Source organism: Sinohyriopsis cumingii, chromosome 1, assembly GCF_028554795.1.
Source record: "Sinohyriopsis cumingii isolate HCF-2022 chromosome 1, ASM2855479v2, whole genome shotgun sequence".
NCBI lineage: Eukaryota > Metazoa > Mollusca > Bivalvia > Unionida > Unionidae > Sinohyriopsis > Sinohyriopsis cumingii.
The window spans coordinates 156,849,616-156,866,997 of record NC_142961.1 but is presented as its reverse complement, the minus strand read 5'-3'; the positions used below and the strand labels follow the sequence as shown (position 1 = coordinate 156,866,997).

At 35.7% G+C, this 17,382-nt stretch overlaps 1 protein-coding gene across 1 annotated transcript in view; it reads right to left on the bottom strand.

Annotated features, from left to right (window-relative positions):
* LOC149808210 (uncharacterized) overlaps positions 1-17,382 on the bottom strand; it is a 156,131-nt gene that overhangs the window by 99,115 nt on the left and 39,634 nt on the right. Inside the window, exon 15 of the mRNA XM_089965826.1 lies at positions 13,009-13,125. Coding sequence (XP_089821952.1) covers positions 13,009-13,125 — 117 coding nt within the window. The remainder of the gene's footprint in view (positions 1-13,008; positions 13,126-17,382) is intronic.

Here is a 17,382-nt window from a genome sequence, read left to right as displayed (position 1 = left end):
CTCATTGTAACACTGTCAATCATAATCATACAGTCATATGCTTGAATGCTACTCATTGTAACACTGTCAATCATAATCATACAGTCATATGCTTGAATGCTACTCATTGTAACACTGTCAATCATAACCATGCAGTCATATGCTTGAATGCTACTCATTGTAACACTGTCAGTCATAACCATGCAGTCATATGCTTGAATGCTACTCATTGTAACACTGTCAGTCATAACCATGCAGTCATATGCTTGAATGCTACTCATTGTAACACTGTCAATCATAACCATGGAGTCATATGCTTGAATGCTACTCATTATAACACTGTCAATCATAACCATGCAGTCATATGCTTGAATGCTACTCATTATAACTCTGTCAATCATAACCATGCAGTCATATGCTTGAATGCTACTCATTGTAACACTGTCAATCATAACCATACAGTCATATCCTTGAATGCTACTCATTGTAACACTGTCAATCATAACCATGCAGTCATATGCTTGAATGCTACTCATTGTAACACTGTCAGTCATAACCATGCAGTCATATGCTTGAATGCTACTCATTGTAACACTGTCAGTCATAACCATGCAGTCATATGCTTGAATGCTACTCATTGTAACACTGTCAATCATAACCATGGAGTCATATGCTTGAATGCTACTCATTATAACACTGTCAGTCATAACCATGCAGTAATATGCTTGAATGCTACTCATTATAACACTGTCAATCATATCCATGCAGTAATATGCTTGAATGCTACTCATTGTAACACTGTCAATCATAATCATACAGTCATATGCTTGAATGCTACTCATTGTAACACTGTCAATCATAACCATGCAGTCATATGCTTGAATGCTACTCATTGTAACACTGTCAATCATAACCATGCAGTCATATGCTTGAATGCTACTCATTATAACACTGTCAGTCATAACCATGCAGTCATATGCTTGAATGCTACTCATTGTAACACTGTCAATCATAACCATGCAGTCATATGCTTGAATGCTACTCATTGTAACACTGTCAATCATAACCATGCAGTCATATGCTTGAATGCTACTCATTGTAACACTGTCAATCATAACCATGCAGTCATATGCTTGAATGCTACTCATTGTAACACTGTCAATCATAACCATGCAGTCATATGCTTGAATGCTACTCATTGTAACACTGTCAATCATAACCATGCAGTCATATGCTTGAATGCTACTCATTGTAACACTGTCAATCATAACCATGCAGTCATATGCTTGAATGCTACTCATTGTAACACTGTCAATCATAACCATGCAGTCATATGCTTGAATGCTACTCATTGTAACACTGTCAATCATAACCATGCAGTCATATGCTTGAATGCTACTCATTGTAACACTGTCAGTCATAACCATGCAGTCATATGCTTGAATGCTACTCATTGTAACACTGTCAGTCATAACCATGCAGTCATATGCTTGAATGCTACTCATTGTAACACTGTCAATCATAACCATGCAGTCATATGCTTGAATGCTACTCATTGTAACACTGTCAATCATAACCATGCAGTCATATGCTTGAATGCTACTCATTGTAACACTGTCAGTCATAACCATGCAGTCATATGCTTGAATGCTACTCATTGTAACACTGTCAGTCATAACCATGCAGTCATATGCTTGAATGCTACTCATTGTAACACTGTCAATCATAATCATAGTTATATGCTTGAATGCTACTCATTGTAACACTGTCAATCATAATCATAGTTATATGCTTGAATGCTACTCATTATAACACTGTCAATCATAATCATGCAGTCATATGCTTGAATGCTACTCATTGTAACACTGTCAATCATAACCATGCAGTCATATGCTTGAATGCTACTCATTGTAACACTGTCAATCATAATCATAGTTATATGCTTGAATGCTACTCATTGTAACACTGTCAGTCATAACCATGCAGTCATATGCTTGAATGCTACTCATTGTAACACTGTCAATCATAACCATGCAGTCATATGCTTGAATGCTACTCATTATAACACTGTCAATCATAACCATGCAGTCATATGCTTGAATGCTACTCATTGTAACACTGTCAATCATAATCATAGTTATATGCTTGAATGCTACTCATTGTAACACTGTCAATCATAATCATAGTTATATGCTTGAATGCTACTCATTATAACACTGTCAATCATAATCATGCAGTCATATGCTTGAATGCTACTCATTGTAACACTGTCAATCATAACCATGCAGTCATATGCTTGAATGCTACTCATTGTAACACTGTCAATCATAACCATGCAGTCATATGCTTGAATGCTACTCATTGTAACACTGTCAATCATAACCATGCAGTCATATGCTTGAATGCTACTCATTGTAACACTGTCAATCATAACCATGCAGTCATATGCTTGAATGCTACTCATTGTAACACTGTCAATCATAACCATGCAGTCATATGCTTGAATGCTACTCATTGTAACACTGTCAATCATAATCATACAGTCATATGCTTGAATGCTACTCATTATAACACTGTCAATCATAATCATAGTTATATGCTTGAATGCTACTCATTGTAACACTGTCAATCATAATCATACAGTAATATGCTTGAATGCTACTCATTATAACACTGTCAATCATAACCATGCAGTTATATGCTTGAATGCTACTCATTGTAACACTGTCAATCATAACCATGCAGTAATATGCTTGAATACTACTCATTGTAACACTGTCAATCATAACCATGCAGTCATATGCTTGAATGCTACTCATTGTAACACTGTCAATCATAATCATAGTTATATGCTTGAATGCTACTCATTGTAACACTGTCAATCATAATCATAGTTATATGCTTGAATGCTACTCATTGTAACACTGTCAATCATAATCATAGTTATATGCTTGAATGCTACTCATTGTAACACTGTCAATCATAATCATAGTTATATGCTTGAATGCTACTCATTGTAACACTGTCAATGATAATCATGCAGTCATATGCTTGAATGCTACTCATTGTAACACTGTCAATCATAACCCTTTACTTCATAGAGCATAGTGACAAAGTGCAGCTTGCTATAAATAGAATACCTGTTACCTAGTTGACTGCATACGCATAGCCTGCCTGTGAAATATTAAGCAATGTAGTGTATGTTACGTTTAACAGCAGTTTTAACCATTTTGCATTTTTGGTACACATCTATTGTATGTGGAAAAATTTAAGAGTAAAGTCTGATTGTTATAGTTGTGTAATTATTTCTCACAGAAGAATATTTTATGTGCTTTAAAATTGAGAGAGAACTCATTCACCATCATGTCAGTGAGGCCGCGTGACCGACCGTAGCTGCCATTTCCCATACTCGAAATTTACACGTTTTTAGTCTGCGTCTACATCACTAAGTCATCTTAATTTGATAATCAATAAAAACTGCTTACATAAATAACAGAGCCTTTACAAAAGTTATTGAATCTTTCATGGTTGTGATTCTAATTGTGAAAACTTCGTAAGTACTGAATCAAATCCTGCCTGTGAATTGTTAAGCAATGTAGTTAGGTTTAACATCAATTTTAACCATTTCACATTTTTGGTACACATATATTATATGTGGAAAAATTTAAGAGTAAAGTCCGATTGTCATAGCTGTGTAATTATTTTTCACAGAAGAATTTTTTTATGTGCTTCAAAATCTTGAGAGAACTCATTCACCATCATGTCAGTGAGGCCGTGTGACCAACCGTAGCTGCCATTTCTGATACTCGAAATTTACAAGGTTTTCGTGTGCGTCTATATCACTAAGTCATCTGAATTTGATAATTTATAAAAACTAATTGCTGCCTACATCAATATCAGAGACTTTACCTAATTTATTGAATCTTTCGTGGTTGTTATTCTAATCGTGAAAACTTCATACGTACTGAATGAAATCTGCGGCTGTCATTTTGGAGACTGGAGATTATGACCCAGTTACTTTAAATAGCAGATATCGACCAGGGCATGAATAGCGACCACATGATCTGACGTAATTGTCATTCGCAGATATGAATGTAGTATCTAATAGTTGGGTTTTCCCCGAAGGTGGCGCTATGAAAACTAGCTCAAAATGGCTGATGTTTGCAGCAGGCATCAAAAGGCGTTTCCATGCGAATCTTGTAGAGGCATCAAAAGGCACTTCCATGCAAATGGAGTTGAGGTGTCCAAAGATGCTTATATGAGGTAAAGGGATAATCATAACCATACAGTCATATGCTTGAATGCTACTCATTATAACACTGTCAATCATAACCATGCAGTCATATGCTTGAATGCTACTCATTGTAACACTGTCAATCATAACCATGCAGTCATATGCTTGAATGCTACTCATTGTAACACTGTCAATCATAATCATAGTTATATGCTTGAATGCTACTCATTGTAACACTGTCAGTCATAACCATGCAGTCATATGCTTGAATGCTACTCATTGTAACACTGTCAATCATAACCATGCAGTCATATGCTTGAATGCTACTCATTATAACACTGTCAATCATAACCATGCAGTCATATGCTTGAATGCTACTCATTGTAACACTGTCAATCATAATCATAGTTATATGCTTGAATGCTACTCATTGTAACACTGTCAATCATAATCATAGTTATATGCTTGAATGCTACTCATTATAACACTGTCAATCATAATCATGCAGTCATATGCTTGAATGCTACTCATTGTAACACTGTCAATCATAACCATGCAGTCATATGCTTGAATGCTACTCATTGTAACACTGTCAATCATAACCATGCAGTCATATGCTTGAATGCTACTCATTGTAACACTGTCAATCATAACCATGCAGTCATATGCTTGAATGCTACTCATTGTAACACTGTCAATCATAACCATGCAGTCATATGCTTGAATGCTACTCATTGTAACACTGTCAATCATAACCATGCAGTCATATGCTTGAATGCTACTCATTGTAACACTGTCAATCATAATCATACAGTCATATGCTTGAATGCTACTCATTATAACACTGTCAATCATAATCATAGTTATATGCTTGAATGCTACTCATTGTAACACTGTCAATCATAATCATACAGTAATATGCTTGAATGCTACTCATTATAACACTGTCAATCATAACCATGCAGTTATATGCTTGAATGCTACTCATTGTAACACTGTCAATCATAACCATGCAGTAATATGCTTGAATACTACTCATTGTAACACTGTCAATCATAACCATGCAGTCATATGCTTGAATGCTACTCATTGTAACACTGTCAATCATAATCATAGTTATATGCTTGAATGCTACTCATTGTAACACTGTCAATCATAATCATAGTTATATGCTTGAATGCTACTCATTGTAACACTGTCAATCATAATCATAGTTATATGCTTGAATGCTACTCATTGTAACACTGTCAATCATAATCATAGTTATATGCTTGAATGCTACTCATTGTAACACTGTCAATGATAATCATGCAGTCATATGCTTGAATGCTACTCATTGTAACACTGTCAATCATAACCCTTTACTTCATAGAGCATAGTGACAAAGTGCAGCTTGCTATAAATAGAATACCTGTTACCTAGTTGACTGCATACGCATAGCCTGCCTGTGAAATATTAAGCAATGTAGTGTATGTTACGTTTAACAGCAGTTTTAACCATTTTGCATTTTTGGTACACATCTATTGTATGTGGAAAAATTTAAGAGTAAAGTCTGATTGTTATAGTTGTGTAATTATTTCTCACAGAAGAATATTTTATGTGCTTTAAAATTGAGAGAGAACTCATTCACCATCATGTCAGTGAGGCCGCGTGACCGACCGTAGCTGCCATTTCCCATACTCGAAATTTACACGTTTTTAGTCTGCGTCTACATCACTAAGTCATCTTAATTTGATAATCAATAAAAACTGCTTACATAAATAACAGAGCCTTTACAAAAGTTATTGAATCTTTCATGGTTGTGATTCTAATTGTGAAAACTTCGTAAGTACTGAATCAAATCCTGCCTGTGAATTGTTAAGCAATGTAGTTAGGTTTAACATCAATTTTAACCATTTCACATTTTTGGTACACATATATTATATGTGGAAAAATTTAAGAGTAAAGTCCGATTGTCATAGCTGTGTAATTATTTTTCACAGAAGAATTTTTTTATGTGCTTCAAAATCTTGAGAGAACTCATTCACCATCATGTCAGTGAGGCCGTGTGACCAACCGTAGCTGCCATTTCTGATACTCGAAATTTACAAGGTTTTCGTGTGCGTCTATATCACTAAGTCATCTGAATTTGATAATTTATAAAAACTAATTGCTGCCTACATCAATATCAGAGACTTTACCTAATTTATTGAATCTTTCGTGGTTGTTATTCTAATCGTGAAAACTTCATACGTACTGAATGAAATCTGCGGCTGTCATTTTGGAGACTGGAGATTATGACCCAGTTACTTTAAATAGCAGATATCGACCAGGGCATGAATAGCGACCACATGATCTGACGTAATTGTCATTCGCAGATATGAATGTAGTATCTAATAGTTGGGTTTTCCCCGAAGGTGGCGCTATGAAAACTAGCTCAAAATGGCTGATGTTTGCAGCAGGCATCAAAAGGCGTTTCCATGCGAATCTTGTAGAGGCATCAAAAGGCACTTCCATGCAAATGGAGTTGAGGTGTCCAAAGATGCTTATATGAGGTAAAGGGATAATCATAACCATACAGTCATATGCTTGAATGCTACTCATTATAACACTGTCAATCATAACCATGCAGTCATATGCTTGAATGCTACTCATTGTAACACTGTCAATCATAACCATGCAGTCATATGCTTGAATGCTACTCATTGTAACACTGTCAATCATAATCATAGTTATATGCTTGAATGCTACTCATTGTAACACTGTCAGTCATAACCATGCAGTCATATGCTTGAATGCTACTCATTGTAACACTGTCAGTCATAACCATGCAGTCATATGCTTGAATGCTACTCATTGTAACACTGTCAATCATAACCATGCAGTCATATGCTTGAATGCTACTCATTGTAACACTGTCAATCATAACCATGCAGTCATATGCTTGAATGCTACTCATTGTAACACTGTCAGTCATAACCATGCAGTCATATGCTTGAATGCTACTCATTGTAACACTGTCAGTCATAACCATGCAGTCATATGCTTGAATGCTACTCATTGTAACACTGTCAATCATAACCATGCAGTCATACGCTTGAATGCTACTCATTGTAACACTGTCAATCATAACCATGCAGTCATATGCTTGAATGCTACTCATTGTAACACTGTCAATCATAATAATACAGTCATATGCTTGAATACTACTCATTGTAACACTGTCAATCATAACCATGCAGTCATATGCTTGAATGCTACTCATTGTAACACTGTCAATCATAATCATAGTCATATGCTTGAATGCTACTCATTGTAACACTGTCAGTCATAACCATGCAGTCATATGCTTGAATGCTACTCATTGTAACACTGTCAGTCATAACCATGCAGTCATATGCTTGAATGCTACTCATTGTAACACTGTCAATCATAACCATGCAGTCATATGCTTGAATGCTACTCATTGTAACACTGTCAATCATAACCATGCAGTCATATGCTTGAATGCTACTCATTGTAACACTGTCAGTCATAACCATGCAGTCATATGCTTGAATGCTACTCATTGTAACACTGTCAAACATAACCATGCAGTCATATGCTTGAATGCTACTCATTGTAACACTGTCAATCATAACCATGCAGTCATATGCTTGAATGCTACTCATTGTAACACTGTCAATCATAATCATACAGTCATATGCTTGAATGCTACTCATTGTAACACTGTCAATCATAATCATACAGTCATATGCTTGAATGCTACTCATTGTAACACTGTCAATCATAACCATGCAGTCATATGCTTGAATGCTACTCATTGTAACACTGTCAGTCATAACCATGCAGTCATATGCTTGAATGCTACTCATTGTAACACTGTCAATCATAACCATGCAGTCATATGCTTGAATGCTACTCATTGTAACACTGTCAATCATAACCATGCAGTCATATGCTTGAATGCTACTCATTGTAACACTGTCAATCATAACCATGCAGTCATATGCTTGAATGCTACTCATTGTAACACTGTCAATCATAACCATGCAGTCATATGCTTGAATGCTACTCATTGTAACACTGTCAATCATAACCATGCAGTCATATGCTTGAATGCTACTCATTGTAACACTGTCAGTCATAACCATGCAGTCATATGCTTGAATGCTACTCATTGTAACACTGTCAGTCATAACCATGCAGTCATATGCTTGAATGCTACTCATTGTAACACTGTCAATCATAACCATGCAGTCATATGCTTGAATGCTACTCATTGTAACACTGTCAATCATAACCATGCAGTCATATGCTTGAATGCTACTCATTGTAACACTGTCAATCATAACCATGCAGTCATATGCTTGAATGCTACTCATTGTAACACTGTCAATCATAACCATGCAGTCATATGCTTGAATGCTACTCATTGTAACACTGTCAATCATAACCATGCAGTCATATGCTTGAATGCTACTCATTGTAACACTGTCAATCATAACCATGCAGTCATATGCTTGAATGCTACTCATTGTAACACTGTCAATCATAACCATGCAGTCATATGCTTGAATGCTACTCATTGTAACACTGTCAGTCATAACCATGCAGTCATATGCTTGAATGCTACTCATTGTAACACTGTCAATCATAACCATGCAGTCATATGCTTGAATGCTACTCATTGTAACACTGTCAATCATAATCATGCAGTCATATGCTTGAATGCTACTCATTGTAACACTGTCAATCATAACCATGCAGTCATATGCTTGAATGCTACTCATTGTAACACTGTCAATCATAACCATGCAGTCATATGCTTGAATGCTACTCATTGTAACACTGTCAATCATAACCATGCAGTCATATGCTTGAATGCTACTCATTGTAACACTGTCAATCATAATCATACAGTCATATGCTTGAATGCTACTCATTGTAACACTGTCAATCATAACCATGCAGTAATATGCTTGAATGCTACTCATTGTAACACTGTCAATCATAACCATGCAGTCATATGCTTGAATGCTACTCATTGTAACACTGTCAGTCATAACCATGCAGTCATATGCTTGAATACTACTCATTGTAACACTGTCAATCATAACCATGCAGTCATATGCTTGAATGCTACTCATTGTAACACTGTCAATCATAATCATGCAGTCATATGCTTGAATGCTACTCATTGTAACACTGTCAATCATAATCATGCAGTCATATGCTTGAATGCTACTCATTGTAACACTGTCAATCATAATCATGCAGTCATATGCTTGAATGCTACTCATTGTAACACTGTCAATCATAACCATGCAGTCATATGCTTGAATGCTACTCATTGTAACACTGTCAGTCATAACCATGCAGTCATATGCTTGAATGCTACTCATTGTAACACTGTCAATCATAACCATGCAGTCATATGCTTGAATGCTACTCGTTATAACACTGTCAATCATAATCATACAGTCATATGCTTGAATGCTACTCATTGTAACACTGTCAATCATAACCATGCAGTCATATGCTTGAATTCTACTCTCATTGTCACACTGTCAATCATAACCATGCAGTCATATGCTTGAATGCTACTCATTGTAACACTGTCAATCATAACCATGCAGTCATATGTATTGAATGCTACTCATTATAACACTGTCAGTCATAACCATGCAGTCATATGCTTGAATGCTACTCATTGTAACACTGTCAATCATAACCATGCAGTCATATGCTTGAATGCTACTCATTGTAACACTGTCAATCACAACCATGCAGTCATATGCTTGAATGCTACTCATTGTAACACTGTCAGTCACAACCATGCAGTCATATGCTTGAATGCTACTCATTGTAACACTGTCAATCATAATCATACAGTCATATGCCTGAATGCTACTCATTGTAACACTGTCAATCATAATCATACAGTAATATGCGTGAATGCTACTCATTATAACACTGTCAATCATAACCATGCAGTCATATGCTTGAATGCTACTCATTATAACACTGTCAATCATAACCATGCAGTCATATGCTTGAATGCTACTCATTGTAACACTGTCAATCATAACCATGCAGTCATATGCTTGAATGCTACTCATTGTAACACTGTCAATCATAACCATGCAGTCATATGCTTGAATGCTACTCATTGTAACACTGTCAATCATAACCATGCAGTCATATGCTTGAATGCTACTCATTGTAACACTGTCAATCATAACCATGCAGTCATATGCTTGAATGCTACTCATTGTAACACTGTCAATCATAACCATGCAGTCATATGCTTGAATGCTACTCATTGTAACACTGTCAATCATAACCATGCAGTCATATGCTTGAATGCTACTCATTGTAACACTGTCAATCATAACCATGCAGTCATATGCTTGAATGCTACTCATTGTAACACTGTCAATCATAACCATGCAGTCATATGCTTGAATGCTACTCATTGTAACACTGTCAATCATAATCATACAGTAATATGCTTGAATGCTACTCATTGTAACACTGTCAATCATAACCATGCAGTCATATGCTTGAATGCTACTCATTGTAACACTGTCAATCATAACCATGCAGTCATATGCTTGAATGCTACTCATTGTAACACTGTCAGTCATAACCATGCAGTCATATGCTTGAATGCTACTCATTGTAACACTGTCAGTCATAACCATGCAGTCATATGCTTGAATGCTACTCATTGTAACACTGTCAGTCATAACCATGCAGTCATATGCTTGAATGCTACTCATTGTAACACTGTCAATCATAACCATGCAGTCATATGCTTGAATGCTACTCATTGTAACACTGTCAATCATAACCATGCAGTCATATGCTTGAATGCTACTCATTGTAACACTGTCAATCATAACCATGCAGTCATATGCTTGAATGCTACTCATTGTAACACTGTCAATCATAACCATGCAGTCATATGCTTGAATGCTACTCATTGTAACACTGTCAATCATAACCATGCAGTCATATGCTTGAATGCTACTCATTGTAACACTGTCAATCATAACCATGCAGTCATATGCTTGAATGCTACTCATTGTAACACTGTCAATCATAACCATGCAGTCATATGCTTGAATGCTACTCATTGTAACACTGTCAATCATAACCATGCAGTCATATGCTTGAATGCTACTCATTGTAACACTGTCAATCATAACCATGCAGTCATATGCTTGAATGCTACTCATTGTAACACTGTCAATCATAACCATGCAGTCATATGCTTGAATGCTACTCATTGTAACACTGTCAATCATAACCATGCAGTCATATGCTTGAATGCTACTCATTGTAACACTGTCAATCATAACCATGCAGTCATATGCTTGAATGCTACTCATTGTAACACTGTCAATCATAACCATGCAGTCATATGCTTGAATGCTACTCATTGTAACACTGTCAATCATAACCATGCAGTCATATGCTTGAATGCTACTCATTGTAACACTGTCAATCATAACCATGCAGTCATATGCTTGAATGCTACTCATTGTAACACTGTCAATCATAACCATGCAGTCATATGCTTGAATGCTACTCATTGTAACACTGTCAATCATAACCATGCAGTCATATGCTTGAATGCTACTCATTGTAACACTGTCAATCATAACCATGCAGTCATATGCTTGAATGCTACTCATTGTAACACTGTCAATCATAACCATGCAGTCATATGCTTGAATGCTACTCATTGTAACACTGTCAATCATAACCATGCAGTCATATGCTTGAATGCTACTCATTGTAACACTGTCAATCACAACCATGCAGTCATATGCTTGAATGCTACTCATTGTAACACTGTCAGTCAGAATCATGCAGTCATATGCTTGAATGCTACTCATTGTAACACTGTCAGTCATAACCATGCAGTCATATGCTTGAATGCTACTCATTGTAACACTGTCAGTCATAACCATGCAGTCATATGCTTGAATGCTACTCATTGTAACACTGTCAGTCATAACCATGCAGTCATATGCTTGAATGCTACTCATTGTAACACTGTCAGTCATAACCATGCAGTCATATGCTTGAATGCTACTCATTGTAACACTGTCAGTCATAACCATGCAGTCATATGCTTGAATGCTACTCATTGTAACACTGTCAATCATAACCATGCAGTCATATGCTTGAATGCTACTCATTGTAACACTGTCAGTCATAACCATGCAGTCATATGCTTGAATGCTACTCATTGTAACACTGTCAATCATAATCATACAGTCATATGCTTGAATACCATATTATCTGCACATTCTTATTTCCTCTATGTAGGAAATGAACTTCATATTTTTCAGAATTCATCAAGTCATGTAGCTTGATAATTTGATTACATACTGCATGAACAGCCATAGTGATGCAAAAGACAGTTATTCATAATGTGTAATCGATTTTCAAAGTTCATGCCTTCACCAATCCTGTAAAATATGAAGGTTGAATTGTGATAGTTACAAATTAAAATCTTTATGAATCTTAAGAAGTAAATAACAGAACTTTATTTTTTCCATTGTTTACAAATATTGTCAATGGACACAAGAAGGGTGCAGTGTACACAAGTAGTTCCTTTCTAGTGTCATGAATTAATAACATGTTTTTCTGTGTTACAGCCAACAGCTTTAACCAATCAAAATGCTTGTTACAAAGCCTTCATAAAAAAATTGCAATTATTTCTTTCTACATCATCAATAATTAATTAATTAATAAAATGTATATAAAAAATGATGAATAAAACAAATTAATCTGCGAACCCTGGCCTGTTTGTTGACAGCCACCTGGACCATCTCTGGACCTATGTGTTTGACCATCTCCAGCAAGACATCTTCATTTCCTGCCCTGGCGCAGTAATGCAATGGTGTTTCATTAGTCTGTAGTAAATGACACAATTTTTCTGATCAGGCTCAGATAACACAGGGATTATATGCTTGCTTTTTATATTTTTGGTTCAAAGTTTAATCTCAAATGCTAGCTTTTACAAATGTAAGAGGTCACCTATCAAGGCATTTAGTGATCAACACAACTAGACCCCTCCAATTTTTTTATGATCTAAAACATACAAATATTTTATACACTTAACCCCCCATTTACACTTATATATTGCATTCCTGAGAAACCTTATGTCAGATTTGTGTAACTTGAATCCATCCATCAAACAGGAGCTGAATGTTCATCATGGTCTAACACATACAAAAATGGCAGTTCCTGCATGAAAACCCATGTTGCATGTTTTTGTATATAAGCAAATGATGTGTCTCAGGGTATACCTTTCTACTAGGGTCTTAATAATAATTCAAGCCAATGTGAGTATGTCCAATACACATAAATCTAGAGTTTGATGTACTTCCTTTCTGCATAAATATTGCAGACATTTTTGTGTGCATCTGGAAGCATGCATTGTTTCTATCCTCATTTCTCTTGTCTCTGTCCTACCACATTTATTTATACTTTCTAGGGGTATCTAGATGTTATTCATCATCAACATTTGGTCAATCACCTTAACATGTTCAATGTCTAAATCAATTTATTTTAATTCTTTGATATAGAGCAGGATAAACAGCCTTAAAGACAAAAACATTTCACAAAACATGAAAAAGTCAAAAGCTGGGGAAGAATTGTCAGATGTGGTTGCCAAAAGGTTGGTGAATTTCATCCACATAAAAATCAGAACTTCATGAGTAAGTTAAGTTGTATACACCGTCGGAACCTAACAAACAAAATATGTGGAGTAAAGAACGTTCTGACCTATACAGCCATAATATCTCTCCATTAGTAATGTCCTGGCCCCATTTCTTCTAATATATGTGTAAACAGATTTGATGTCAATCTCACTACAGACCCATTTCTTCTAATAATATATGTGTAAACATATTTGATGTTAATATTATTACAGACCCATTTCTTCTAATTCATGTTCACACAGATCTGAAATGAATAGCATTATATCTCCATTTTTCTAATGCATGTCTACACATATGTAAATATTCCTATTTATTTTAATATATGTATACACAGGGTTTAATACATGTACATGTATATACATATGTATACAGTCCTGTTTTTTCAAATGTGCAATGATACAGGTCAGATGTTAAAAGTATTATAGCCCCATTTCTACAAATATATGTCTGAAAAGATTTAATGTTAAAAAATAGTTTCAGCCCCATTTTTTATAAATGCATGTTTACATAGATTCAATGTTAAAAACATTACAGCCTAATATTACAGCCCCAGTTTTACAAATATACATTTACACAGATTTAATGTTAAAACATTACAGCCTAACATTACAGCCCCATTTCTGGAAATATCTGTCTACATAGATTAATGTTAAAGCATTACAGCCCAATTTATAAAAATATATGTCAACACAGATTTAATGTTAAAAGCATTACAGCCCTGTTTCTGGAAATATATGTCTACACAGATTAATGTTAAAAGCATTACAGCCCTATTTCTAGAAATATATAATAATAATAATAATTAGGACTTTGTATAGCGCCTAATCTTTAGAAGCTCTAAGCACTTTACAACATTAGACAACACCTATAAGATAAAAATCATATAATAATATTATTACAAAAACAAACACCATGAAATTAGAAAAAAAACATTAAAAAATAAAAAAACATGCTGAGAATATTTCAGGTAGGAAACATTATTAGGTCTTTAAGTTTGTTCTTGCAGTCGAAATAAGTGAGTTTTGAGAGCCCTTTCACTGTGTCTTTGTGTCTAAGTTCAGTGGGCAATTCATTCCACATTGCTGGGCCCTGGTATGCAAAAGAATGTTGTCCATATGACTTTGTTTTCATAGTGAGAATGATGAGTATATGATTATCAGAAGAGGAGCATAAGTATCTTGCTGGTGTGTACACATGGGTGAGGTCAGATAGGTGTGTTGGACTAGAGTTCGACAGTGAAACGTAGCACAGAGAACAAATTTTGTGTTTGATTCTGGATCTAATGGATAGCCAGTGTAGGGTACAGAGCAGTGGGGAGGTGTACTGTGATCATGGTACTCTAAGTATGATCCGAGCAGCTTTGTTTTGAACTTTTTTCAGTTTCTGGAGTAGATATTGAGATGAACCAGACAGAATTGAGTTACAATAGTCCAGTCTTGAAAGTAGTAATGAACACACAAGTGTTTTAGTGGCATCAACTGAAAGATATTTGCGAATTGAGCTGATGCATCTCAGCTCAAGATATGCAGCCTTGCATCTGTTCATGACATGTTGGTGCAATGTGAGAATACTGTCCAGAGTAACACCTAGGTTTCATACTGATTGTGTGAATTTAATGTTGGCATTGCTGATATTTATTGTTTGAGGTAAAGGATGTGAATGAGAAAGTCTTTGTGTTGTGATCAGAATGGCCTCAGTTTTATCATCACTCTTCTGCAGCTTGTTACATGTTATCCATGATTTCACATCAGAAATGTACCTCTCTATGCCTTGGATGGTAGCATCAACTTCATTTGGGTGGCTAGATTTGTATATTTGGGTGTCATCAGCGTACAATTGGTGAGACACTGGATGATGATCTATGACACTTGAGAGCGAATGAGTGTACAGAATGAAGAGAACAGGTCCAACATAGATCAACTGGGCTGGAGTGTATTCCATTTGCAGATACAATTTGTGTCCTCTTGACCAAGTAGGACTTGAGCCACAGTAAGGCTGTATCATGAATGTCAAATACATGCTGGAGACAGTGAAGTAATATATCATGGTCTATTGTGTCAAATGCTGCAGACAAATCAAGGAGGGTGAGGACTGTAATCTTTCCACTATCCAACGCAGAGAGAATGTCATTAACTACTTTTAGAAGAGTAGTTTCAGTACTGTGGCAAGGGCGATATGCAGATTGTACATTGCTAAAAAGATTGTTTGAATTAAGATGAGATACAAGCTGGGATAGAACAACCTTTTCTAAGATTTTTTATATGAATTGGAGATTAGAAACTGGGCAGTAGTTCTTTAAATCGTTATGGTTCTAGTGTTGGTTTCTTCAGCAGAGGCTTTACAATGGCAGTTTTGAAAAATGATGGGAATTCCCCGGATGAGAGAGAGGTATTAATAACATCAGTTAGTGAAGGCAATACTGGATCTAAGCACTCAAGCAGCAGTGATGTTGGAATCGGATCTAGTTCACATGACTTTGGTGCACTCTTCATCACGATTGTACATACGAAATCCATAGAGACAGGTTCAAATGCTACTAATGGTTGTCGCTCAAATTCTGTATCCCAACTGTATGGTGACAACGTGTCAGTTGAAATTGTGGTGTCAAGCTTATCTCTAATGGTTTGTACTTTGTCATGGAAGAAATTTGCAAACATGTCCGGAAGGTAGACTGGAGAGAAGGTAGTTGGAAGTGGTGTTCATTTGTTCCTTGACATTAGCTTGTTAGTAATCTCGAAGAGCTCTTTGCAGTTGGAACTTTCCATGATCTTAGTAGTGTAGTGGGCTGATTTCGCTGCATGGAATTACCATATTGATAAGCTTTGTAAAATGCTGTCATCCAAAATTGCCCTTCTCAGTAGAATTAAGAAATATTTACCTATGGAAACTCACAATCTATACTATAAGTCATACATTCTTCCAACAATGGATTATTGTTCAAATGTATGGGGAAGCTGTGCTAAATCTTAGCTTGACAGGATTTATAAACTTCAGAAACAAGCAGCACACATAATTTTAGATGCATCTATTTATCATCCCTCAAAAGCATTGTTTACAGAACTCAAATGGTTCGCAATATATGACAGGATAGATTTTCAAAAGGCAGCTATTTTAAATAAAAATGTCTACATGGAACTGCACCAGAGTATCTTCAGGACTTATTCAGGCTTTTTTCCACACAATACCAGTTGAGATCAATATCACATGGAAACCTTCTAGCACCAAAACCAAGAATAGAGCAATTTAAAACGAGTTACCAATACTCTGGTACAGTTCGGTGGAACAAGCTTCCACTACATGTAAAATCTGCTGAAAATATTAGAGTATTTAAGAAGAGATATCATGAGCATGTATGTGTTTCTAATAGATAATGCAGTTTAGTATTTTAATACTAAACATGTTAAAATAAACAGTAATTATTGCTATCTTCATATAATGTGCATTGTT